The following is a 25,241-nucleotide window of genomic DNA, read 5'->3' on the forward strand; positions in this document are numbered from 1 at the left end:
TGAAGGTCTGGGACGCACACCAAGGTGAGCAGACTTTGGTTCCAAGCAGAAGCGAGGCTTCACATAAACCTATTGGAGTTGGGGGCGATCAGACTGGCGCTGGTGGCCTTTTTGCCCTGAATACAGGGGAAAACAGTCCTGATGCTTGTGGACAACGTGGCGGCCTTGAACTACCTCAAAAAGAGAGACGGCGTAAGGCCACTACCACTGTACAGAGAGGCAATGCAATTCTGGTTTTGGGCATCACAGAGTCAAATCTCCTTTTGGTCCATTCACATAGCCCAGGAGACAGAACACAATGGCAGACACCCTGAGCAGGGAGGCTTGGGTCTCCAACATTTGGGAGATATGCCAGGATGTCCTTACAGAGAACCTTACCCTCTGGGGAACCCCTGGGGTAAATCTGTTTGCACCCAACTCCAACAAGAAGTGCGAGCTGTTCTGCTCCAGGGAATTTCCCCTGTGAGGAGCACTGTGGCACGCATTCCTGGTGGACTGGAATTAACCACTTCTATATACGTTCCCACCAATTCCCATCATACCACATGTCATGAGGAGGTTGAGGAAGTTCAGCGCAACCATGATCCTGATAGCCCCAGATTGGGCCAGTAGGACGTGGTACCCAAACTTTCTTGACTTGGCCATCTGCCCTCCACAGTGTCTCCCAAATAGTGCAGACATGCGCTCACAAGAAGGAGGTCTGATCCTCCTCCCAAATGTCAGTACCCTCAATCTCCATGCATGGCTACTGAGAGGATGAGGACAGTGATTCCGATCTTCCTGGAGACATCATGGAAGTGTTGCTCTTTACTGCTGCAAATGGAAGACATGTTGCAGCTGATGTAGCAGCTACGTAGAGACAAACATTTGGATCCTTAAGCATGTGACATTGCTGCAGTACTCTCTTTCCAGTTGCACTTTTTGAGGCAAGGACTCCAGGTGGCCAGGAGCAAAGGGTACTTTTTTAAGTACTCTCCATTTTTAAGAGAACACCAGACCAAGGCTCTTATTTTACCATGCCTCAGCTCATGCAGTTCCTGAAGGGACTGCTGAAGATGTTTCCTTGACACCCTTTGTGGTGCTGGTGTAGGACCAGAACTTAGTGTTAACATTTTTGAAGGGTGCACCATTTGAACCAATGCACTTTTGCCCATTAAGGCTTCTCTCCTGGAAGACGGCCTTTCTGTTTTCCACCACATCTGTGCGTAGAGTGAGCGAGCGAGCTGCAAGCTCTATCATACAAGCTGCCTTTTACTATCTTCACGAAGGACAAGGTGACCCTGAGAGTTTGTCCATTCTTCCTTCCCAAGGTAGTGTGGTAATTCCACTTAAAACAAATGATTAATCTACCAGCTTATTACCCTCGTCCTTCTAAGGAAGAGTAGAGGTTGCATAGATTGGATCCTAAGCGGGCTGTGAGCTTATAAGGACAAAGAGCTTCAGAGTGGAGGATCAGCTGTTTGTAGTTTTTGCTGGCTGGCCCATGAATGGGAAAAGCGATAACACAACGAGCCATATCCAGATGGATTGTACTAGCAATTTTAGAGTGCTATAATGCAGTGGGCAAATCAGTCCCAGAAGGGCTAAAAATGTACTCCACTAAAAGAGTAGCAACGTCCTCAGCTTTACATAGAGAAGTCCCTACCGTGGACATTTGCCAAGCAGCTATGTGGTCATACTTCCACACATTCGCTAAGCATTATTGCCTGGACACCTGGGACGGTCAGGATACCTGATTTTAAAGAGCGGTCTTACAACATGCTTTGTGAGGTTATTTAAACGGGAGTCACTCTCTTTCCCTCCTCCATAGGGAGCAGCACTGCTATGGTAGTCTATCTAAGATGGAATCTATAGGAGAACACAATCCATTGAAGAACAAATAACTTACCTCTGGTAATGTTCTTTCTGAGGGATGTTCTTCACATGGATTAATGATTGCATTCCCATCCTACCCTGCAATTAGAGAGCTCGTTACAAGTCTGTCCTTGTCTGCTGGTAGGGTCATAACACGCCACAAGTTGCTTTAAAGGAGTACAAAAACACAATTCCCCAAAGCGGATAAGCACAGAAAAGAAATTAGTAAACGGAGGTCACGCGGCGTGGTGCCGGCTATTTATGGCAATGTCATATCCGGCCCCGATAACAAAGAGTTTTGGGGGCTCTTGACAAAGGAAGCCACATGGCATCCCCTGCTGGTGAAAAATGTCCAAACCTTTGCTGCTGCCGCAGAACATATATCTGAAATGAGGAATCTGTGGGAGGAACATCCATCAGAAAGAACATAACCAGAGGTAAATTTGAAGTTTATCAGGATTGGCCTTGTAATGTTTCTCCTAACCATCTAGCAGATGTACCTGCAGACCATTACACCACTATGATTTATTAGCACAACAAGAGTGGGACATTGTGGGTTATTATCCTCTGTCAAGGTTTGGTCTTGGGCTCTGTAAGAAAAGAGCATCTTTCTCAAGGTCCCATCTGGTAGGAAAGAAGAATGTCTTTGTGGATGTGGAACACAACATCTCATGAACGAGAATTGCTTCTGGTGGCGACAAAGACCCTCTTTGTGGGGTCAGCAAGTTGATATATTCACATACACCCAGAAGGACAAGTTTCCTACATTCTACTTAAGGGAGTAGATTGGTGTTTCCAACTTAGGATTACCTTCACACTTATTCCTCTTGTCCAGGAATGGCTGAGACAGCGCACGGTAATCAAGACCCTGGTTCTTACAGACTCGATGAGAGAAACTTGATGTATTTGAATCTCCAGGACCTGTCATTTTGCCTGTGTATAATTTTGCCTGTGTATAATCTCTGGGTTAAGTGAAATGACTCCTCAACTTTGAAATATCTCCAGGTGCAAACTGAAAATCTTCAAACAGCTACCAGCGGCTGTGTCTGACTCTGTGACCAATTCTATCACAGATGCAGATGGTACCATATGTAACAAAGCACGTGCCCCACACACCTTGTTTGAAGGTGCTACAGACAGTAGAAAGCTGTCTGGCAAGGTTCCTGTGGCACTGACTCCACTACCATCCATTTCCCAGCTGAAGGCTTTGTGGTTTAAGCCTTGCAAGGAATGAAAATGGAAGATGTTGGCATTACAGCCACAGTGACACTTCGCCATGACACCAACTGCAGCTCCTACAACAATGCACCCGGAGTGGCTTGCAAAGATGTTCACTACATTCCATAAAGGCAGGGGCAGGTGGGGGCCTTTGGGGTCCACGTCATTACTGCTTCTTCTGATCCCGATCCGACATGAACCTGAACATGACATGATCCGACATGAACCAGAAGCCGGTCAAAAACTATAAAAAATAAACTGGATGACTTGGTTTATATAATAAAGTTGTTTTTTAAAATACACACAGGATGTAGAGGACAAGACGTGAGTTCTCCTCTCTAGACATCACTCATGTTCTCGCGGCAAGATATATTGCCACAAGACCCCATGTTTGGATCTGCAGTCAGAGGAGAGACTGCTCACGATCATAGGCAAGATGGAGGTGAAGGTAACCTTTGCTTCCTGACTTCATTAGGCAGTCCACATTTGCCATCTTTCAACAGAACTCTCTGCCACGTGCTGTTGATGCTCCCACTGCTCCTACACTGGACAGTGCTGAGTGGCCTGGAACCAAACACTGTCCTCTTTCAAGATCAGTCCTGGGGCCCCCACTCCTCTGTCACCCATCTCTGGGTCACCTCAGATGTCTCAGGGGGGTGGTGATATCCTCTTTGGGACCATCCAGCTCTGAGGGGAGTGCTGTTATCAGTGTCTAAACCGGCACCCAGACCAATACCTGAAAGGATGCCCACATGGACTCAGGGGAAATCTCACCTACAGCAAACATATCAGAGAGCAAGTCTTGGTTTTTTTTGAGGCTATTGTTGCTGTGGGCGATGAATCCAAGACTGCCTATATCTTGGGGGATTCTGCAGGGATGTGGCGGTTCTCATGTCCTAGGATGCTGATCCTCCTATGGCGAGCTCGACATTGGATTGGGCCTTTTGAGGAGATTCAGTTGTACAGTTCCCCTGAATTTGAGTTCCCTGGAGTTGAAACTGACCCTTCAGGTGAGGTGTCCTCATTTAACATGGCGATGCACGAGGCTGCTGACTGCCTTGGCCTGTCTGCTCCCATTCACCCTTCATAGGCCCACACACTTACTAACACGCCCCAGTGCTTTCACTCTGGGAAAAGGACTCATGTGTGCCACCGTTTTGTAAGACGTTTGCACCTGGGCACCCTATGTTTCTCACTATACATCCCATGCCTGCGAGCTTAGGCTTCAAGCACAGGATCAAAGCGTAATGCTTTTCCGAACATACCACCCGGAAGACAATCCAAACAACTGAACTCACTGGGCAGAAAGAGGTTTCCATTGGACAGTGGGGGGTCTTGGGCTGCAAATGTCTTTGGTAGCTTTGCAACGTATGGGAATGATGACCTCAGAAGGCGAAGGATTGTGGTCCCAGTTAGGCGTGCCAATGGCACGCCTATTTACCCCCACTCTGGGCACATGCGTGGTGTGGGTGTATTATCGAACGCTGGAAGCAGTTCTGTGAATTCTCAGGGTTGTAGTGTGTCTGTGGCCAGCAGAGATGATTTTCCCCTCTACTTTCACTGGCGTTTCATCACTACTTTTAGAGTATGAAATTCAGAAGTCACGGAAGCTTTCGGCCTATGTGGCAATCTCGGTGGTGGCTCATCAGTGCCACCCACCAGCCTCCGGGTTTTGTTTTTTTTTTAGTGTGGTTAGTAGAGCTCCTAGACTAGTGAGTCAAGAAAATTGGTGTGGCTTTGTTAATTAGTTCCCCAAAGTACTATGGTTTCAATTGTGACAAAGACATCTCTCCTTTATCTAGTAGAAACGGTGGCCCAAACCTTTGGCGACCTTGCCTGACTCTTCGCTGGTTCGTGCTCCGGGCAGATGTGAATTTGGGCATCATTTGCTGACCCTTTTTGTTCCACGACTGGAACTATTGGGTCAATGTCAATCGAAGTGTGGAGAGGGAGGAACTCTGGGGTACTCTGCACTGGAAATATAAAACATGTCCTAAACTTTACTGTTTACCGTAGTTTTGTTTGAGTTTCATATCCAGTATAGGGTGTAAGCAAACGGTTTCCTAATTAGATCCCGTTTTAGCTTCTTATTGGAACACATTGTGTAACTGGGCTCCTTTGATGGCGGGGGCCCTTTCTTTAAAAGTGAAGTCTCAATGGTCCAATACCAGGAGGGACCTTTTTAGCTGATGGCAGAAAGTGAGTGGGTTAGTGTTTTAAGATTTCGTTTTTGGAAATTGTGCAAATGTACTAAACAGAGCCTTAAAGGTTATTTGTGGATGTCTTCACGGTGTGTATATAGTCTTCGGGAACCGTAAATCGTCACCCCACTTTGTACCTGCCTCTGTGCAAGATATGGCATTCAAATGGACTTCAATATTTGCGCCTCTTACAAGGATGCAGTGGGATGTTCTCTGGTGATTTTCTACAAATTTGATCTAACACCTGCTCGTGAGCTTTTCGGTGTTGTGCAGACAGAAAACGATGGCTCCAAGAGCTATGGAATGTGCAGATGTAGGACTATACCTAAGGACAAAAGAGCCTGCAGCCAAGTGTGAGTAGAGAGGATGTTGTATTGGTATTGTTAAGCATGAAAGTAGGTAGGAAGAAAAAACGTTGTTGCTCATTTAAAAACAAATACAACCAACTTTGGGAGTTCTTTGGAAACTGTTTATTTTAAAAGAATTTGCATGGTTGAAACGTTTTTACCAAAATCTAGTTCTTTGGGAGTTTTGCTGTAGACCTCGATGAACCCACAATGTATATACTGCGGTACACACACATTTCTGCAACCTGTGCAATTGAAAAGAAAACATTACAGTTAGTTACAATGGTTCCAGGTTTTGGTAGAGCGATTTACGCTATAGAATCAGGTTGGACAATACATGGCTTCCATCATGACACTGGCCTGATGTTTGCTGATCACTGGGATTGCATCATTTCTCCAACTTCTAAGAGTTCACATTAATCCATAGTATCATCTTCCTCTTCTTGTGAACCCCAGGTAATGGTGCCATCGCCCGAACCTTAAAATTACAATTATTACAGCGCACAGGCAGGAGTCATTGGTAAATAGCCATAGAACCGGCTAATACATATGCTACTTGAGAGCCAGGATGGCCACCACTTGGGACTTGCTGGATCAACTGGGGGGTGGAGGAGTTGTGGAAGAACTCTATTAGATCATGTTGTTCATCTTCGATCTGCACTTTGACCTCTGAGTTGTAAAGGTATTGACACTCATTGGCATGCTGACCCTGCTGCTCAACAAACAATCCTCTCGTATAGCAATTTCCCATTTCTACAGCATGGAGCCTGCGTTCCATAGAGGTGGATGGTAGGGGTGATCAGAAAAGAGTGATATAGACTATGTCAGTGGAGACTGCTAACACGAACCCCCCCACCGTCCCCCGCCCACCTTTGCTACTAAACACGGGCCTAAATTACCACAGAGCTGTCAAGGAAAAGATACAAGCAGGTGAGTGTACTATTTAATAGTTGTCTACTTAAACACAGTCAATGGGTCTCTGTATGCAGGCCACACATCAGTCAACTTAATTTGATGGTCGCGTTACACTGCGAGTGCACGCAGTTACACAATTATCCCATAATGCATTTGGTGAATAATAGAGTAGAGGAAGCAGTTTAAAAAGCGGATTCAAGAAGAAAGGACATTTTAAAACGGTAAAAATGTAAATGCAGATTGAATGTGGAGAAGCAGATTGTTGATTGCTGACGGTGGTTGAAATAATATTGTTCTTGTCCTGGTAGGAGGACAGTCTGGCCACTCACCACAGGCAGCGCTTGCCTTGGTGTGAGATTGGCAGCGAGATCAAGAGCTTCCAGGGGCGAGGATTCCTGAGGGCTGAGTGCGTTGCTAGGTGCAGCAGGCGGGTGCTGCAGCTTTGAAGTTTCAGCCGGCAGCCAGCAGCTGTATTGAGAATCGTCTCTGGCGGGGTCGCATCTCGAATGTTCTACGTGGACTCGTGTGTAGAAGGGCCGTCTCCCTGGAACCTTGTGTCTGTCTAGCTTACTAGGAGGGTTGCCCTGTAGTTGCCACACGAGTCCATGGCCTACGATGGTGCTTGAGTTGACAGCATTGTTTCCACAAATTGCCAAATGTCAGCCGGAGTAGGACTTTATTAGGGAGACGCCATTGGCGTTTTGTTCTTGAAAAGGAGTGAGTTTATTTAGACTCACCCAGGGTGAAGGCAACATTAAAATTAAAAGTCCAGTCCAAGGGTCAATGTCCTGCCTTTGTCCGTTAAAACCATCGCAGCTTGAGGAACACGCACACAGTATTCTTCAAACTTGAGTTTCGTTGCTTCACGTTCTGTTTTCAAGCTTTAGATGGAAAAACATTGTCGTTATGGCGATACAAATACAGTTGTTGTCATACAGATAGGAATCATTTTCCAAGCAGGGAACTTTTTACAATTATTGTATTGCTGATGTACTAAGAAAGTATTTAAGAATGAAACAAATCTTATGCTTAGTGGTGGTGGTAGGGAGGTGACCTAAACTGAGTGAGAGGACATCCCTGAGGCAATGTGCTGAAGTTTGTTTACCGATGGCGTATTTGCTGTCACTAATTTGGCTCTAAAAACAAAATCCAAATATGTTCGCCCCCTTCTTAGTTTAAAGAACACGTTTTAAAGAATGTTCCAATTCTAATCTTGAGCTACATATTCTATTTGAAAAGCGTCGAAAACCCACTCTGGACACCACCTCTTGTTTTGGCGCAATACAGCAAATGGCAACGTGCCCCATTCCATTTAGGAGACGCTAGTCCAATCCTGTTTTTCCTTTGCATTTTGGCACTTGTAGTTTAGGATTTATAATGGAGAAATCCAAGCCTGCAAGTGCCAGAATGCAACTGGTTTCTCGCGAATGGAATGGGGCTTGTTGGCTGGTATACACTGCTACTGTTAAGGTGAAAGGAGATATCTGAACATGAATAGCCATGCTAATAAAACCAGTGCACTGGCAGCACAGTGAAGGTTTGGCTGGGCATTTCCCAAAGTGGCATATGACATTCTAACGACCAGTCTCATGTATTTCTGCCCTGCTGGTTATTTCTATTCTGACAAATGGTTCTGGTGTCCAGCAAAAAGGGAAACATCCCACCTTCCTAGCGGACGAGCACTATTCTTATTCACGGCAAAGGTATTCATTCATTCAGTACATCGAATGGGACTAGCATGGCCATTAAGAATCGATTGAACGGCGTGTGTTCTCCATATTCCGGTCCGTCCTACAGCAGAGCCTCGTGGATGTCAGGGATGGACCGGGCCGCCTTCTCCATTCCGCATCGCATTAAAAACAGACCAAATCATAGTCGCACAGACCCCATTCTGCCATCAGATCTCTGCAACTCTGGATTGCAGCGTCTTCTGCTAATAGCTGTGGACCGAAACAAAAAAGAATACAAATAACCGTTTAGCTTTTATAGCAGTACAATAAACTCAGTCACAAGAGAAAGAAGCTTCTAGAAGTGAGCATGCCTCTATTTTAGAAGAGGACGGAACGTGTTGGTTACTACTGGTTTTGAACTACTACAGAATGGATTGCCTGTAATTAGTTAGACCAGGGATCTCCCACAATCTAATACAATACAGTACTGGCCTGAAGGCTAGTTCGTCCTCAAGAGCCAAAGATCACATTCCAGTTGTAGCTGCGCATTGGGGGTACTTATTGGTAAATGTACGAGTTTCTTAAGGAACCTAGTTTCTATTACATTATCGCCACCTCTCCCTCATGCCAGTACTCCATTACCTGTGCCTTCCTCCTCCTCGTCCCAGTACTCCATTGCCCTCACCTCCCTCTTCCTCATCCTCATCCTCATCCCAGTATCCCATTCACAATCCACTGCATTGGACCGCCTCTCTATTCCTCGTCCCAGTACTATATTAGTAATTTGTTGCATTAGCCCCACATCCTTCGTCTCAGTACCCCAAAGGTAACCCATCGCATCAGCCCCACATCCTTTGTCTCAGTACCACAAAGGTAACCCATTGCATTACCCCCACATCCCTGTTCATCATCCCATTACTCAATGAGTAACATGTTATATTATTGCTACCTTCCTCGTACTATAACTCCATTAACCCGCCTCCCTCCTCCTCATCCCAGGACTTCATTACCCCACCTCCCTCATCCTTGTCCCAGTACCTCAATAGTAATCTTTTGCAAATCCTGCCTTTTCCTCATCCCAGTACCCCATCAATCTCTTAAATGACCACATCCTCACCCCAGTACCTCAATAGTAATTTGTTGCATGCACCTACCTCCTGTTTACTGATCCCACTACCCCAATAGTAAGCTGAGGTGTCAACCTATCCTCCCTCTTCCTCGTCCCAGTAACACATTCACAATCCATTACATTACTGCTACCTGCCTCTCCCTCGTCCCAGGACTCTGTTACCCATGCTTCTCCCTACCTCATCCCAGCATCCCATTAGTAATCCATTACATTACTGCCACCTTCCTCTTCCTCTACACGACCACCACCTCCCTCTTCCTCATACCAGTACTGCATTATCCCAGCCTCCCTTCTCCTTAACCCTGTACTCTATTACCCCCAACTCCCTCCTCCTCCTCCCAGTCCCTATTAGTAATCTGTTGCATTACTCCCACCTTCCTCTTCCTTGTCCCAGAACCCAAATAGTAACCGGTTGCAAATCCCCCTTCCTTGTCCCAGCACCCCATTACCAATCCTTTATATTACAGCCACCTCCCTCTTCCTCGTACTAGTGCGCCACCACCCCGCCTGTCTCCCTATCCCTGTATCCCATTACCCCAGCTTCCTCTTCCTCATCACAGTACCTCAATAGTAATCCAACCTTTACGTCTACCTCCTCTTCCTCGTCCCAGTACCCTATTAGTAATCCATTACATGAAGCTTCATCCCACTTCCTCATCACAGTACTCCACTACCCCACTCCCTCTAACTTGTCCCGGTACCCCAACAGTAATCTATTGCATCCCTCTCACATCCTTCTTCTAATGGGCAGAAATGGTAGATATCTCCGTGACACGGGGTCTGAATCTGGCTGATCTGTTCACCTTCAGGCAGAACTGGACCCGGTTTTAGCCTGAGAGAGTTTCCCCCCCACACAGTCTCAAAGAGATGCACAGGTTGAGGACTGACATTTCAATCTTGTGTACGCCTTTGCTCATATCTGTGTGATTCCCCTGGTTCTGAGGCAGCGGAGACAGTACTGGTCAACCTGATTCCTGTCATGGCTGCTCCTGATTGCACCCTGGGGCTCATTAGGGGTATAGTGGTAATGGTTACAAGAAGCTATTTTACAAATACTATCCAATTCCAGTGATCGTAGGCATTGCGAGTAGTGTGGTATTCATCTCTTACAGTACATCTGAAATACCTTATGGGGTAAATCAGAGACATTTACTCATAATTGTATCCTTCACACAAAGGTGGAGGTAAAACTAATATTTTTCCCTATGGAAAACAAAGCTTTTGTACTTTAAGAGAAGCTATTTGCTACAACATACCCATCACATTTGGATCAAAATGATACCGAGGAGCAATACAAGCATTGAGAATGTATTTCTGATGCTCACATTCGGACCCCTTTTTGTGCATGGGTATGCACAATGCGCATGCGCGTCAGAACTAATCCTCCTGGGCATTCTTCTTCCATGGGGCGCCAGTGGTATGAACAGCAGCGTGCTTATCTTTCTCTTTTTTTTTTTTAAACAGGAAATGGGCTATTTCTGAAATACTGCATGTGGAATTTCAGAAATGCCACACTTTTATCGTGTGTTTAGTGCCACAATGGTAGTACAAAAAAAATAGATTATAAATCAGGGTTTAACTTGACTACCATGACTACCACATTGAAAACCAGCTGCTTTTTGGTTTGCCCGTCCTCAAATGTTACTGCATTACCAAGCAGCCTAATTCCAGGTGGACGACTTTCACATGCTCAAAGACCTTGGACGAAGTAGATCATAAAGATGGCTAAGAGGTTTCAAGGAGCTAAGCCCCTACGTCCATTCTTGCTGGACATCTGCCAGGTAGCTACTTGGGCACATCTACACACTTTTGCCAAGCCTTACTGTCTGGTGTGGATAGCAGGAGAGCATGGCAGCTTTGCTTTGTGTGTCTTGCATCCGTTTGACGTTCTGATTCCTCATACTCTATTGTAACAGTTTGGGCCATTACGTGTTGCTTGCGACACCTATAAGCCGAAACTATTGCATTGGAGTATAGATAGGGAAGAGTGACATATGAGGAGGGACACTGAGTCTGTAGGTGGTGTTTGGTTCCACGGCCATGCTAATCCCTATGGGCATTCCCACCCATCCCTGCCTCTGCAGCCCAAAACACCTCCTCATGGGAACTCTTTGAACTCGCTTTAATCAAGCCTCAATATCAAACTTTGCATTCAAAGTGCTTGCCAGCATTTGTTCAAAGCATTCTTCTGAGAGTTAATGACTTAAATGGAGTTGTAAATATGCTACTGGTTTAATAAAAATGTACTACCAGGCCTGCCTTCAGCCACTCAATGTATAAGCACCCTGCGTGTCCTTCACTGAAGTCCTGTTAAAACAAGCATTGACAAAGCCAATATTTTTGGCTTGTGCATAGGTTTTAAGCTTTTGCCAGGCACTGCTATTAGATTTAATATCACACAACAAGGGGGAGGTTTTTTAGGTTCTATTCGGCCAACAGCTCGCTAAATCAACTTATCAGAGCTATGGGACGCTGATCAAACAGAAGTTACGAATAGAACCTAAAAAGAAGTCAGCCCTTGTGTGATATTGCGTTGAGCATTAGCTGGAGGTTGCTGCTCCTTGGGCGTTCCCCATTGTGTTTTGTTACTACTATTTGATGCCCAGCTACTCACACCATGTTTCACCTGCTGCTAACAATCGGCAGTTAATACCACTACGGCCTGCCTGGCAAGTGCCTTTCCCACGCCTACACAAAAGTCCAAACGTTTGGCATGGCCTTTTCTTTTTTTTGGTATTGTTTTGTATAGAATGTATCTATGCAAGTTATTTATAAAATGCAAACCTAGCTAGAAAGCAGTGGTGCACTGTGCAGGGGCTAGACTAACTCGGGAAAGGCCATAGGCAGGCCTGAATGCAGGTGAAAAAACGAGATCTGTGGGACTGACGTTCATCTGCACGCAGCGCTGTTCGAGGAATTCCCTGAAAAGGAAGGTCTTCAATTCCTTCCTGATTGCCATGCCGATGAGTGTTGGCATGGTGTTCCAAAGTGCTGGTGCATTCCAGGAGAAAGTCTGTTCCTGTTTTTCCCTGTCTGATATTTTTCGTTTCCAGTCTTGTAATGTTGAGGCTTCTTGAACTGCACTCTCCTTCCATGGTGAGCAGTTCAAGCTGGGTGTGGCAGCGCTTCAGTGGCCCTGCCCTTGCATGTGATACAAGCTGTTTCAAAGATGATCTGGGCTGTTATTGGTGAGCAGTTTAGCTCGCTCAGGGTGTGCAAGAAGTGGGAATGTTTTTGATGCTGCTGGTTAGTTTAGCTCTGGTGTGGTTCCTACTTTGCGGGATGAAAGCTTCGTCAGGGAGGCCAGAGAGAAGTGTGATCGTTTTACAGTTTGTCTTAAATACAGAAGGCGGTAGATGCGTTGTATTTTGCGCAACATTGCCTGTTGTAACCAAGCGGTGCAGGTCTTTTTGGTGATCTGACCTTTGTGAATGCAGTCAATGATAAGGGCGGGGTGTTCAGTGCTCTGGACCTATTTTGATATGAGCCCCTGATGAACAATTGGGGCTAGGAATGCTTGGATCTATGTTTGACTGGCAGGGCTTCCAGAAAGGACACATCTCTGTTTTGGTGGGGTTGATCTCTAGATATGAGCATGTCTTCTAGGACTGAATGACTGCAAGGCAGCATTTTAGCTGTGATATGTCTTTGATGTGGCTGACATTCGGATATACCTGTGTGCCATCTGCATCTTGGTGCACAGAGATATTGGGCGAAGCGCTAAGATGAAGCCTTGTGGGGCGCCGCACATGACTAGACAGCAAATTGAATGAAATGTCCCATTTGGACAAGCTGGTGCATATTCAACAGGTACAAGGTGAACCAGGAGAGTATGGAGTCAGTGAATCCGATCAGTGTGGCCAGGATTCTGAGTACTGAGGAGAGATGGACTAAGACCAGTGGTCGAAGTGAGCGGGAGCGGTGCTCCTCTACTTTTTAAAAATATGTTTTACAGCTCCTATACTTTTATTTTAAAAAGAAACTGTTCCAAAATGGTTTAGTTTTAAAATAAAAGTGTAGGAAGATGTTGCAGCTTGCATTGTCAGTGCACTGCACTGAACGTTCCCTTAAACAGCAGGTGCAAGTGTTTGGGGGTTTGTATTCTGTGTGGGAGGGAGCATGGTGATGCGGTGTGTGGTGAGTGGGTGCAGGCCAGCAGGGAGAACATAGCTCCACTACTTCTTTTCGTACACTAAGACGCGTGTGCCCCTTTATGTATGATGTGCAGGGCAATGTCAATCACCTGTATGGTTGCTGTGTCTCTGCTACGCCTGGGCTTGGATCCAGAATGACAGCCCTGTGATAGAGCCCCGTAAACTACCGGTTCATACAGTCGTAGTGCAACATTTTTCCAAAGACCATTCCCAGGAAATTAAAGTTGGTAGTTGGGTAATAGTTTGGTAGATCGTCTGGGTCTAGATTTCTTTTTTGAGAAGATGCTATATTCAAGTCTGTTTTGGAGGAGGGGGTATGAATGCTTCACCCTTACATCATTTGATGATGGAAGAGGGGAGGATGTCATCCTTATAAATGGTGGCTCTGAGGGACGTAAAGATGCTAGAGAGTTTGTCAGCCAAGATGGGCCTGATGTTTGACCATTAAAGTGCAGTCTGTGATGGGATTGGTGTGGCTGACGGGATAGAAATAGTACTTTCATCATAGCATGTCCTGATTCTTGAGATTATATCAATAAGGAATTTATGTCATCACATTGTTTCACTAACTATGGAACTGGTGGTGGTTCAAAGAGTGAATTGCAGCATACCACAGGTATTGTAAAGTCGCGTGTGTATAAGATGGATACGTCTGTATCATGCAGGACACTCAGGTATTCTACTTTGCGCCCTAAAGATGGCACATAGATCAGCAATCGCAGGAAAATGTAGAGGTTTGCGGATTTAGCCGCTAAAAACGAACATCTGTATTTTCACCCTCAACTGGAAACGGTCCTTTCATATTTACATATAGGAAGGAACAATGTTCTTTTGATCACAAAAGAATGTCCAATAGATAAGAAATCAGATTTGATGGGAAACAGTGTGCTTCTTACAATGGGGTGAGTTTGTGTAACATTCTGACTAGGTTGTGGAGGGGAGTAAATTGAACAGTCACCGGGGACAAAACATAGGTGGATTTACATAGATTAGGGCAATCAACTTGGACATTTTTAAGTGCTGGTAGGAGGTACGACCAGCTGTGTTAGGGATGTGACCATGATGGATGAAGTGCTAGAGTGGAGGTACAGGATGTTATGAACAAAGGCAGGCTAGAGGCAAGGGAAAAATGTTAGCTCGAAGGCAGATGGGAGGTAGGTCAATAGGGTAACTCAGGGGCAAGAGTTTAGGCTTTTAGTTTAGTTTCCGAAAACGTCAGTATGAACTGTTTCTCAGATGTCTGGGGGAAGAGAATTCCATGAAAGTGGAGCAAGAACAGAGAAAGAGGAGCAAGTACAGGGAGGGTGAGGTGCCACAAGGGTAGTTCAGGGACCAGGAGAAGACATTTCAATTCGGCCCTGTTTTGCATAGTCATCCATCCCGCCCAGTGACGGTACGAGGAAGTAGGTGTGAAGTGAGGGAGTTCAAAGAGTCCTGGTAGCAAAGTTAATGATCTTGTCGAAAGGAAAGAAAGTATAGTTGGGGAGAACAAAGAGCATGCTTGCACAATAGTTCAGTTTAGAGAAGACAAGAGTGGTTAAGAGATGCTTGGTAGTGTTGAAAGGAAGTTGCTCCATGATTTTCCTAATATTTAGGAGGTTGAAGAAAGCCGCCATTGCAGTTTTGGAGATGAAAGTAGAAAAGGCGTGAGAAGGGTGATACATGATGCTGAGGTTTCTAACTGAAGAAGAGTAGGGGAGAGTGTCAGGTGGGAACTGGAAAGGCAGGGGAAGAGATTTTAACATCAGAGTTTAACATAAGAGAATGCAAAGCCATCCAATATTTCATGGCAGAGAGAACCCAAAGTAGGAGATTAGTGCCCCAGGAGCAGAAGTGTTGAGTATAAAGAGGAGGGGACCTAGGACAGAACCTTGCAGAACACCAAGGGAGGAGTGAGCTGAGGGGTGTTGTTGTTCCAGGCGACAGAGAATTGGCTAGGTGTCAGGTAGGATTCAATCCAGGCCAGGGCTCGATCACGAATCCCAAGAAAAGAGAGACTTTAGGAGATCGGAGTGATCAATAGTGTCAAAGGCGGCGAACAGGCCATGGAAAATTAGGATAGAAGATAGGTTGGAGTTCTTGGGAGAGGCAATGAAGTTGGAGACATTCATGAGAGCAGTTTCTGTGGAGTGACATGAGCGGTATCCTGCTTGCAAGGGGTCTTCAAAGAAGTGGATGTCTAAGAAATGTGTAAGACGGTTGAACACAAACCTTTTGGGTACTTTAGAGTAGTATGGAAGGAGAGACACAGGACAAAGTTAGCCAGTAGGTTCTGGGCAGCCCCTTGCTTTTTTAAGATAAGAATGACTGTGGCCATTTTGAAAATAGAGGGTAAGCAAGCAGAGTCGAAGGACAGGGTTAAGAGTTCAGCGAGGTGACAGGCCACTAAAGGGGAAGTAGGGTTGACTAGCTGAGGAGCAAAAGGGGCTGATGGGGCACAAGAGGGGTTAACCTTCATCAGTAAAGATAGGACTTCTTCAGTACTAGTGTGATTAAAGTGGGAGATAGAGGCAGAGGATGATGGCAGAGTAGGAAGATTGTAGAATGTAGGAGGAGGGAGTGTGAGAACGCCAGGAGAGTCTCTCTAATTTTGGAAATGTTTGCAGTGAATAATTCATCTAGGTCATTAGGTGTGATAGTGGAGTTGATAGTCATAGGTTTAGGAGGAGAGAGGAGTGACTTTATGGTGCCCTGTAGACGGTGAGGATGGTTGGAGTGAGAGTCAAAGAGTGTGAGGTAGAATTCCATCTTCCCTCTATCAATAGATGGTTTGGGAGAGTTCAGGGCAGAGAGGTAGAGTTGCAGGTCCTCCTGTGAAGGGGTACACCTCCATGTGCGCAGCAGCCAACACATGTCTGCGGGGAGAGCCCGTAAGAATGGGGCCACCCATTTTAGAGGATACTGAAACTTAGGGGTGAAAGTTAGCAGTGGGAAGTGCGTGAGAGTGAGTCATATAGTAGGGACTGGAAGCTGGAGAAGGCAATGTTAGTGAAATAGGCACCAGGTGTGAAGGAGGAGAGTGAAAACTGTAGGCCAGAGAGAAAGGGAGGAATGGCAGAAGATTTCAATTTCTTTTTAGTAATAGGTGAGGCAAGCGGTAAGGAGAGGGCAGAAGGTGGAAAACAATGAAGTGATCAGATAGGGATAGTGGGACACTAGTATTAGTGGCTGAGAGAGAGGTTGAGATGAATAAGAGATCCAAAGAGTTATCCCCGGTGTGGGTGGGCAGGTTATGGATAGAGTTGAGAGCGAGGTCACTAAGATCCTTCTTCCAGAAGTGTAATGTGTAATATTGATTCAGTTCCCACACTCACTATCTAGCCAAAGGTGTATCACATCATTGTGTGCTTCATGCATGAAAACACCTCTCAACCCCATGAAAAGAGAATGTCACCTTTCTTGGACACATTTTTACCCTCTTAACATTTTAACTTTTTGTATTTGTGTTTATTTAACACAACACTTGTCATCCAGTGACTTCAATTGACTGCTGGAAAACCTTTACCAGCAGCCAAAATGCATTAGTTCCCATCGACTTAAATTGAATATTCAACCACACCTGATGTTACCGACCCTGGAGAGCCAAATGTTTGAGAGGTATGCATCCATCAATCTGGAAGCCAAAGTGGTAAAGCTCAATGATCTGGCCAAAGCAGAACAGCTACATTAATCACCTGGACAAAAAGCAAAAATTGGTGTCATCTTTTTAGGTTTTATTTCTTTCTGTCCAACAAAGAGAAAGACTAAGGGACTTGTAACACTGTTTCCGCCTGAGATCCTGTAGCCAGCGGGACATTACAAGTCCAGGCGGCGGAAAGTGTAAGGCCCCTATCGGACTCCACGGGAATGGGGACACAGAAGCACCAGCACCGCTGCGAACAGTGCCGGTGCTTCTGTGACAACTCTGCCTACTGGGGCCATTGTGCCTGACAGGTCAGACCTAACAGGCGCAACGGCCCAGGAAGGCAGACTTGTAGTGGCCGGAAAGGGTGCCAGTACGGTGCGACCGGCACCCTTATTTCCGGACCACCACACTTGCAATGAGGCGCTAAGTCTCTCTCTCGCTCTCTCTCTCTCTCCCTCCCTTTCCTCCATCTCTCTTCCTCCCTCTCTCTGCCCCGACTCTGCCTCTATGCATGTAACATTTATCCCTAACGCTATTGATTCTGTTTTCTGATTAAAGTAATGTAATTTGATAGTCCATTCATACTGTGTACATTGCTACCGTAGAGGTCACAGCGATGACGGCTTGCCCGTATAGATATTACGATGTGTCACAGGCAAAGGTCAAGTCCTAAAATTTAAAGCGAGGGAGACTCATCAACAAACGCAATGGGATGCACCATCACCAGAAATTAGCATATCAAGGTGAAATATGCACATTTCATTAAATTGGCTTTGCATAACCACCCAAATTGCACAGGACGAATGGCATTTGCCTTTCAGAAAATCAACACACAAACAAAACCCAGAGTGGATATTTGTCTCTAATAGTGTTTTTGAAAACGTTAAAAGGTGTGCATGTTTTAAACTCCAAGAACCAATACAAATGTTTTCCCTGGGACTTGCAGTACAGAAATGTGACATTTAACCTTTAGTTGTTTGTTATTTTTCATCAGGTTATGTAGTGCAGTGGTGAAGTGTCCAGCCTACAAACTTGACGACTGCTGTTTGATCCCCGAGGTCATCTTTAATTTATAAATTCAAAGAGGTAATTCAATGTTTCTCATTTTAGCTGGGGGGACTGGGACTACCCTCAGAATAAAGTGGCTGGACTCTGTCCCACCGCGTGGACCCTCTCGACTTGAGCCCTGGTCACAGGGACAGCTCATTGGAGAAACAAAACAAACATAATTTCAATGTGGAACTAAGTAAACATCCACTCATTGCACAACAAATGTCACACAAAAAATGAATATGTGAAAAACACAAGAAAACGACTTCTCGGAAAGCAGATCCCATACCTCACTCGTTGTTAGTTGAAATGGAAATAATCAACGCCTTCTTTTAAATTTAGGGAGCGCAGATTGGCTTCAAAGTCTCCACCCGTCAAATCCTGTGGGACATGACACAACATTAGATCATTTTCCAGAAAGCTCTGCTCACTTAACACTTCATTTGTTTACTTGATGTTACTTACACAAAATGGCAAATGCGCGTTTCAAATCAAGTGAAACAATCTACGATGAGCTTTCATAGGAATCATGTATTAAACAATGACACATCCATGGCAACACGCATTTTAAACTGATAAACGCAAAATAAAACCTACTGTGAGCTTGAAAGGCATGCACACTTGAAAAGGCAATGTACTGCAGAGTACCTACATGCATTTCTCCCACTAGTGTGCGATGAAGCCCAGCAGGAAGGAGCGAGTGCGTGTTTTTTTTCTGCACACATGTGGGTGCGCAGGCCACTGAGGCACATTTTTTGGGGATAAAATAGTTCTTTATTTTATGTCGCCATGGCCCCTTGGTTCAGGGGAAAACATGGAGAGCCCACGTAAACACCCCCAAGTCCTGGCCAGGCCAGGGGGGCAGAGGGGAGATTCCTATAAGTAGCACCCAGACTCTCTTCAGTTGGGTGACTGCAGCTTTGCTTCCTAGCCAGGGGTGCGTGGGGGAAATGAGTTGATAATAATTGCTGCCCTCCCCTGCAAAGTGTATCAAATATATCTCTTTCCCAGGAATCGAAGGGGGTGGGGGGGTGCATAAGTAATGTTTTGCCCAAAGCTCTGCTGTGTCATCCCATGCAAGGATGGGGACCTGGGTGGGTAACTGTATGTTATTTACTTCCAGTTCTCAGAAAGCCATTTGCTGCACCGATAGGAAGGAAAGTCTAAGGGGAAAAAGCTATGGTATCATTGGTAAACATGAATTGTCCGCAAGACTGGCCTACAGGGTACATCTACCCTCCGTTTACTGGAACATTGTACCTATAGTAATGTTAGCCCCTCACCCCTAAATTCAACTTTCAGCAAGTTACGGAAAGTGAAATCATTAAAATTGTGTCTGGACTGAAACCGACTTCGTGCAATGGAGACTCTTCTCCCACACAATCAAGGGCTCCATCGAAAGGCTTGCGTCATTAGTCACCAGTATTGTCAACTCATCTTTCTTGACCACAAATGTCCCATTATGTTTAAAGGACGTCTGGGTAACCCCTTTGCTTCAAAAGGAGACACTGGATCCTGAAGTTGCGGGTAATTATCGCCCTATAACAAACTTCCCTTTTGTGCTAAAGATTCTGGACAGGACTGCTTGCCTGAAATTTCAGGAGCATATTGACAGTAAACATCTGCTCGGAAATCGGCATTCTGGGTTTCATGCCATGCACAGGACCGAAACCACCATGCTTGACTTAAAGGCCACTCTTGTCGAGATAGTTGTTAGAAGCCTGATCACCATGCTCATGCTTCTCGACCTCTCGGCAGCTTTTGATCCTGTTGACTATTCTTTGTTGCTTAAGAAGTAGCCAAGATTGTCAACTGCTCTGAGACTTCTACGGTCTGGATTGGGTCCTTATTGGGCTCTCGGTCCACAAGGATCTCGATTGTTGATTGTAAGGCTCCACCTGTGCCTTTATACTGCAGTGTGCCACAGGGCTCCTGCCTTTCCCCAACACTGTTCAATATTTACACCCGCCCACTATTTGATCTTTTGGATACAGCTGGAATGAAATATACAAACTACGAAGATGACACCAAGATCATCTTTGAGTTGACAGGGGAATTATGATCTTAAGTCCAACATAAACCAAACATATGTGCTGGTTTAAACTTGGATGGCCATGAATTCCCTTGCACTTAATGGTGGTAAAACTGAGTTGATTGTGGGCATAGCTCAACATCTAATAAAACTGAATGAGAAAGATGGGCAGTTTGAAATCGCTGATTGCTCTATCCCAGTTGTGTCATCTGCCAAGACATTGGGAGTCCACCTTGACTCAAATCTATCTATGAATAAGCATGATGCGCATGTGAAATCTTCCTGTGCTTACATTACCGAACTACGACACATTAAACCCTATCTGTCTGTGACTAATCTGTCGACTGTGGCCTGTGCCATGGTCAATTAAAAATTTGACTATTGCAACAGCTTACTGGCTGGCACAACAAAAGCCAATCTAAAAACCTGGCAGGTTGCTCAAAATGGCACAGTAAGAGCAGTGGGTGCTTTGGGCAGGACTGATCATGTCATTGATGTTGTACCAACAGTAAGACAGACACAAGTGACCACAGTTCAAGGGTGTTTATTGAACTACAAAAAGGGTTTGAAAAACGCCCATGTAATCCTAAACCTACAGATGGGAGCAAGTTACAACCATCAAATAATAATACACAGTGCTACTGGTGTCTTGTCAAAATAAAAGGGCCTATACTAATAAACCTATTGCCACCCCTTACCTACAAATATTGTGGGAAACAGTGTGACGAAAATGAAAGAAGTGTTCACAAAATGATTTGTCAGGATGTTCAGTCCGTTGGCCTTCCTTCCCCACGTTTTCAGCACGGGACAAGGCGGAACACCCGAGCTTAGCACAGTCTCTGGCTTCTCTAAGATGAGGATACAGTTCAATCATTAGCATCAGGGCCTTCCATGCCCAAGTCTCTTTGCCTTTCAAAGTATCTTCTTTCAGAAGGCCTGATGCGACAAACAAACAATATGTTCTTTTCCTCTTAGGATTTCACAAGTACTCATTTTCTCAGGTGATTCACTATTCACCTCAGATCCCCCTCAGCCGGGCTCAGATCCTTTCGACACAATGCTCGTAGGATATTTATGCATCCAATTTCTCGTAGGATATTCTTTCTCGGGGGATTCACAGTTCACCCCGGATCTCCCTCAGCCGGGCTCAGATCCTCTTAACACAATGTTCAGGTAGTCTCCCTCTACCGGGCTTGGACCAATTTCAAGTTAACTTTAACACAAACTTGCTTTAACCAAAAAACTCTCAGCTGATCTCCCTCTGTCGGGCTCGGACCAATTTCATCTATTTATATAATGCTCAATTAGTCTCCTTCAGTCAGACTCGGGCCAATTTTTATTTAACTTTCTTTACGCTATTAACATCAAAGACTTTCGACTGTGCATGGGATTTTGCTTGACCTGTTGCAGGACCACTCCGATTCACAATTCTTCTTCACTCTTTTACTTTTGCCACCTTTCAGTTGGATACCTTACAGAGACTTTTGAATGAGCATGCATGCGGTGCCAGACCACTCTGTCTAAGGTATCGTATCTTGGCTTCAAAGTTCAATCACTCATCTGTTGTTCAATTTTACTTGCGTTGATTATCACATACATTTCATACACTGTTCGCTTCAGCGTTCACTATACAATGTTGCTGCTTTCAACCTTGGCTTCAACACAGACCGGTCTGGTATCAGTCTCCCCAACTCACCGGCTGTGCTGACTTCACTGGCGCTGCTTTGTTGTAGGAGCCAAGGACAGTACCATGGTGGCAAGCGATTCTCCCCACCTTGATTATCAATGCGTGAGAGCCCTGGGTACCTCTGACACACAATGCAGGATTCTTCAGCTTTGTTTTCTGGTTTTACGTTTTCTATTCTCGAAGGCTCAGGAAAGTAACGGTTCCTTTCTCGAAAAAGTCAAGGGCACTTCCCTCCTTGCGATCCCCTTCTGTTTTACCATCTTTTGCCTTGTATTGAACTGCCATCTTGGAACTGCTGCTTCCTTGTGTGCTTTGCCTCGCTCAGAGTGTGTTCTCGTGCTCCGCCTTTTATGTATGTGGGGAAGTGTAATGGAAGTCAGGTGTGTGTAATGGTCATTAATTTCCTGACCCTGACTCAACATTGTATTGGTACCTGTCAGGTGTATGGCTTGTGTGTTAGTCCATTTTCTCTAATAGCGAGCTGTCTGTGAGAAAGTGTTCGTGTTGGGAAAAAGGGGGGTTGAGTTCCTAAGTATCCTATCTGATAGGATGGGGTAAAGTTGTTACAGGGAAGGGGATACAGCCTCTCGCCATCTGCGCGAAGACCCCTCACCCAGGTGATCCTCCCGCACTGGTCCACCTTCAGGAACTGAATCCAAAAGCGATGGCCCTGTTCTGGCCACCTGGATGACAGATCCCCTGGGACTATTGGGTGAGACACCTTCAGGTTTCTCACAGAGGCTTCACTGGCTCCCTGCCCTAAACAGCATTTTGTATAAAATCCTTTCCGTTACACACAAAGGTCATGTAGGTAAAGCACCAGGTTACTTGTCGGGCGGTTAAATGCTGGTTACATAGCTCAGCGGGTTGAGCACTCGCTGCTACGATCTGTGTGTGTTTTGCAGGTCGCAGGTTTCTCATTCCGGCCAACTCAACCTTTCATCCTTCCAAGGTTGATAAATGACTACCAACTTTGGTTGGGTGATATCGTATGTATATATGTTCTTTGTAAAGGGCTTTGACGAAAGCGCTATATAAATAACACATCATTATGAAGCTCCTGTAGTTAGATCCTTACGATCTAACAAACACAAGAAACTCTACGAGCCAAGGAAAAGAGAGATGACAGACCAGAGGAGCAACTCACAAGGGTGAAGCTGCCAAGTTGGCCCTTGTCACGTGTGACACCAAGAGCCAGTCCTGGATTTTCACTTTTTATGCTGGTGCTTGTAGGCCCATACTTATAAATGGAATAACAAAAATACTAGTCCCAACATTCAAAGATAAATCCCTGGAATGGCTTATGGTGTCATGGGTGACATGTAGCTACTTAGCAGTAATGCAATGGAGCCAAGGACCAGAAGAGGCAATGATGCACTTTTATAAATCCCATACATACAAGAAATGAAAAGAAGAGACATTCATTGTATAATAAAAAGCAATTATAATACAGGTTTTTTGGTCAAAAATAGTATATGTCTGTGGTCTGCATGTTTACGTTATTGTGTTGTTTCTTACTTTTCAGACATATCCATAGTGTTTGTCAGGTCTTTGCTTTCGGCATGTTTTGAAGGGACATTCTGCTTGTTTTTACCTTCCGGCCTGGCAACATTAAAGGCAATAGCGTCTAGACTGCGGGGTCAGGGACGGCTTTTTGTGCCCCCCCTAAACCCCTCACCCCCCTCCCGGACAGGGCGCCATAGAGGAGAAAACTGTGACATCTCCTGGCAGTCTGGGACTTTCCCCCAGCTGCTGTCCCGTCAGGAGGGCCTGCAGCTGGAAGAAAGTGTCCCAGCAGCGTATTCTCTTCCATCCTGGGCGGCACACTTTTCACACTTCTTTGTGTCTAGCAGTGGCCTGCTAATCGCCAACAGTTTAACTTAATGGCTGCAGCTGCCCCATATCATTTGGGCCTTTGTTGACGGAACCTGCTCACCTTCTGAGGCACCAGGAGCAGGCCAAAATTCAGATGACAAAAGGCACCATAATACCTTTACTGATGTAAAACGTTTCTTTAAGTAGCAAGGCCTTTCTTAGCCATGGGTGTTGAGTCAATTAGCACAGTTATGGGACATTTCCAAATGACTGACACCACCTCACTTCCAATCCCCTGCCAGGTCTGGGTCTGCTACCAAGATAATTCAAGTAATACAATAAAGCTTAATGATTAATTATATCCATGATGTCTACTAGACTGATAATGCAAAAAAGGATGTGCTTTTATGTGCATATTCCATTTTGCTTAACATCATGCATGTCAGTAAACTGGAAGTTTGTGACAAACAATCTCTATACCCATGTCAACTTACTACACAATTTATTTTAGAGTGTGTCTTAAAGTGCAAAAGGTTAAGCTGTGTGAAACAACACATTTTTAGAATTTTGTAAAACAGGACACTTTTACGCTTGTATTATTTTGCTTTCTGGGACTTGCAGTTTTCCATTCAGGATGCGCGTGTAAAGCCCGAATTACAGTCTGTAGGCTTAACATGTTTCTATAAGGGGTTAGATAGTTCATGTTGCTTACCTATGTAATTTGTGTATTTTGCAAGTAATTACTTTAAGTATATATTATTGTTGTTCTTGACTGCCAAAATGTTAATATCTGTACCAAGTAAAACTTAGAAAGTATGTGGTCAAGTGCCAAAATTGCAGTGTGGGTTAAAATCCTGGCTTTACTACTCAGCTAAAATGTTTGATCTGGGGCAAACTATTAAATATCATTGTGAATTATCTGCAAATATTGGAGTCCTTCAATGTTACTAAATTCACACTATGCAGGAAAAAACTCCCTTATAATCGGTCAGATTTAATGATTTTAGGGACAAAATGGTGTCCCTTTGTGCTCCTTTGCTAGTGGCCCCTGTGACTGCCACCTAGAATTAAGTTATTGTTGCATTGGCTCCTTCTCCGTCCTATAACACTTGATTTCACAGGCATGAATATAGTCTCACTAGCCAGTCAGTACAGCACAAATCAGTGGACTGACTGCGGAAAAACCACCATTAATTTTCTCCCCTGTTGCTGAAAATCACAGAAGTTGCTTGGACCATCCAGAGTATATCCATACAGGCAAATGGGTGAAACTCATTGATATGCCCTGTTATGTATTCTTGCACTGCACATCGTCTGCTGTTTTCAAAGGTTCTTGGAACTTTGTGATCTGCAAGGGGTGGTATGGGGGAGTACTTGGGAAGGAGGGGGAATAGGGCACATTTATTTTATTGCAATGTCGATATGGGCATGTATGAAAGTATAGGGCTTTCGGTGTTGTTTATGTTTTTGATATTTTGTGAGTTGTCAGGAGCAGTGGTTAATGAACGCACCGGGTTGCTAATGCAAACTGTTTCTGTGGTTGT

General features: G+C 45.0%; 1 protein-coding gene across 1 annotated transcript in view; it reads right to left on the bottom strand.

Annotated features, from left to right (window-relative positions):
- Window positions 1-5,728: 5,728 nt before the first annotated feature.
- Window positions 5,729-25,241, bottom strand: part of B3GNTL1 (UDP-GlcNAc:betaGal beta-1,3-N-acetylglucosaminyltransferase like 1) — a 2,124,914-nt gene continuing 2,105,401 nt past the window's right edge. Inside the window, exons 12-13 of the mRNA XM_069654544.1 lie at window positions 18,453-18,544; window positions 5,729-8,475 (exon numbers count right to left, since the gene is read on the bottom strand). Of these exons, the coding sequence (XP_069510645.1) occupies window positions 18,464-18,544 (81 nt within the window). The 3' untranslated portion in view covers window positions 5,729-8,475; window positions 18,453-18,463. The remainder of the gene's footprint in view (window positions 8,476-18,452; window positions 18,545-25,241) is intronic.

This window comes from Ambystoma mexicanum, chromosome 3q (assembly GCF_040938575.1).
Source record: "Ambystoma mexicanum isolate Mex_15411 chromosome 3q, UKY_AmexF1_1, whole genome shotgun sequence".
Lineage (NCBI taxonomy): Eukaryota > Metazoa > Chordata > Amphibia > Caudata > Ambystomatidae > Ambystoma > Ambystoma mexicanum.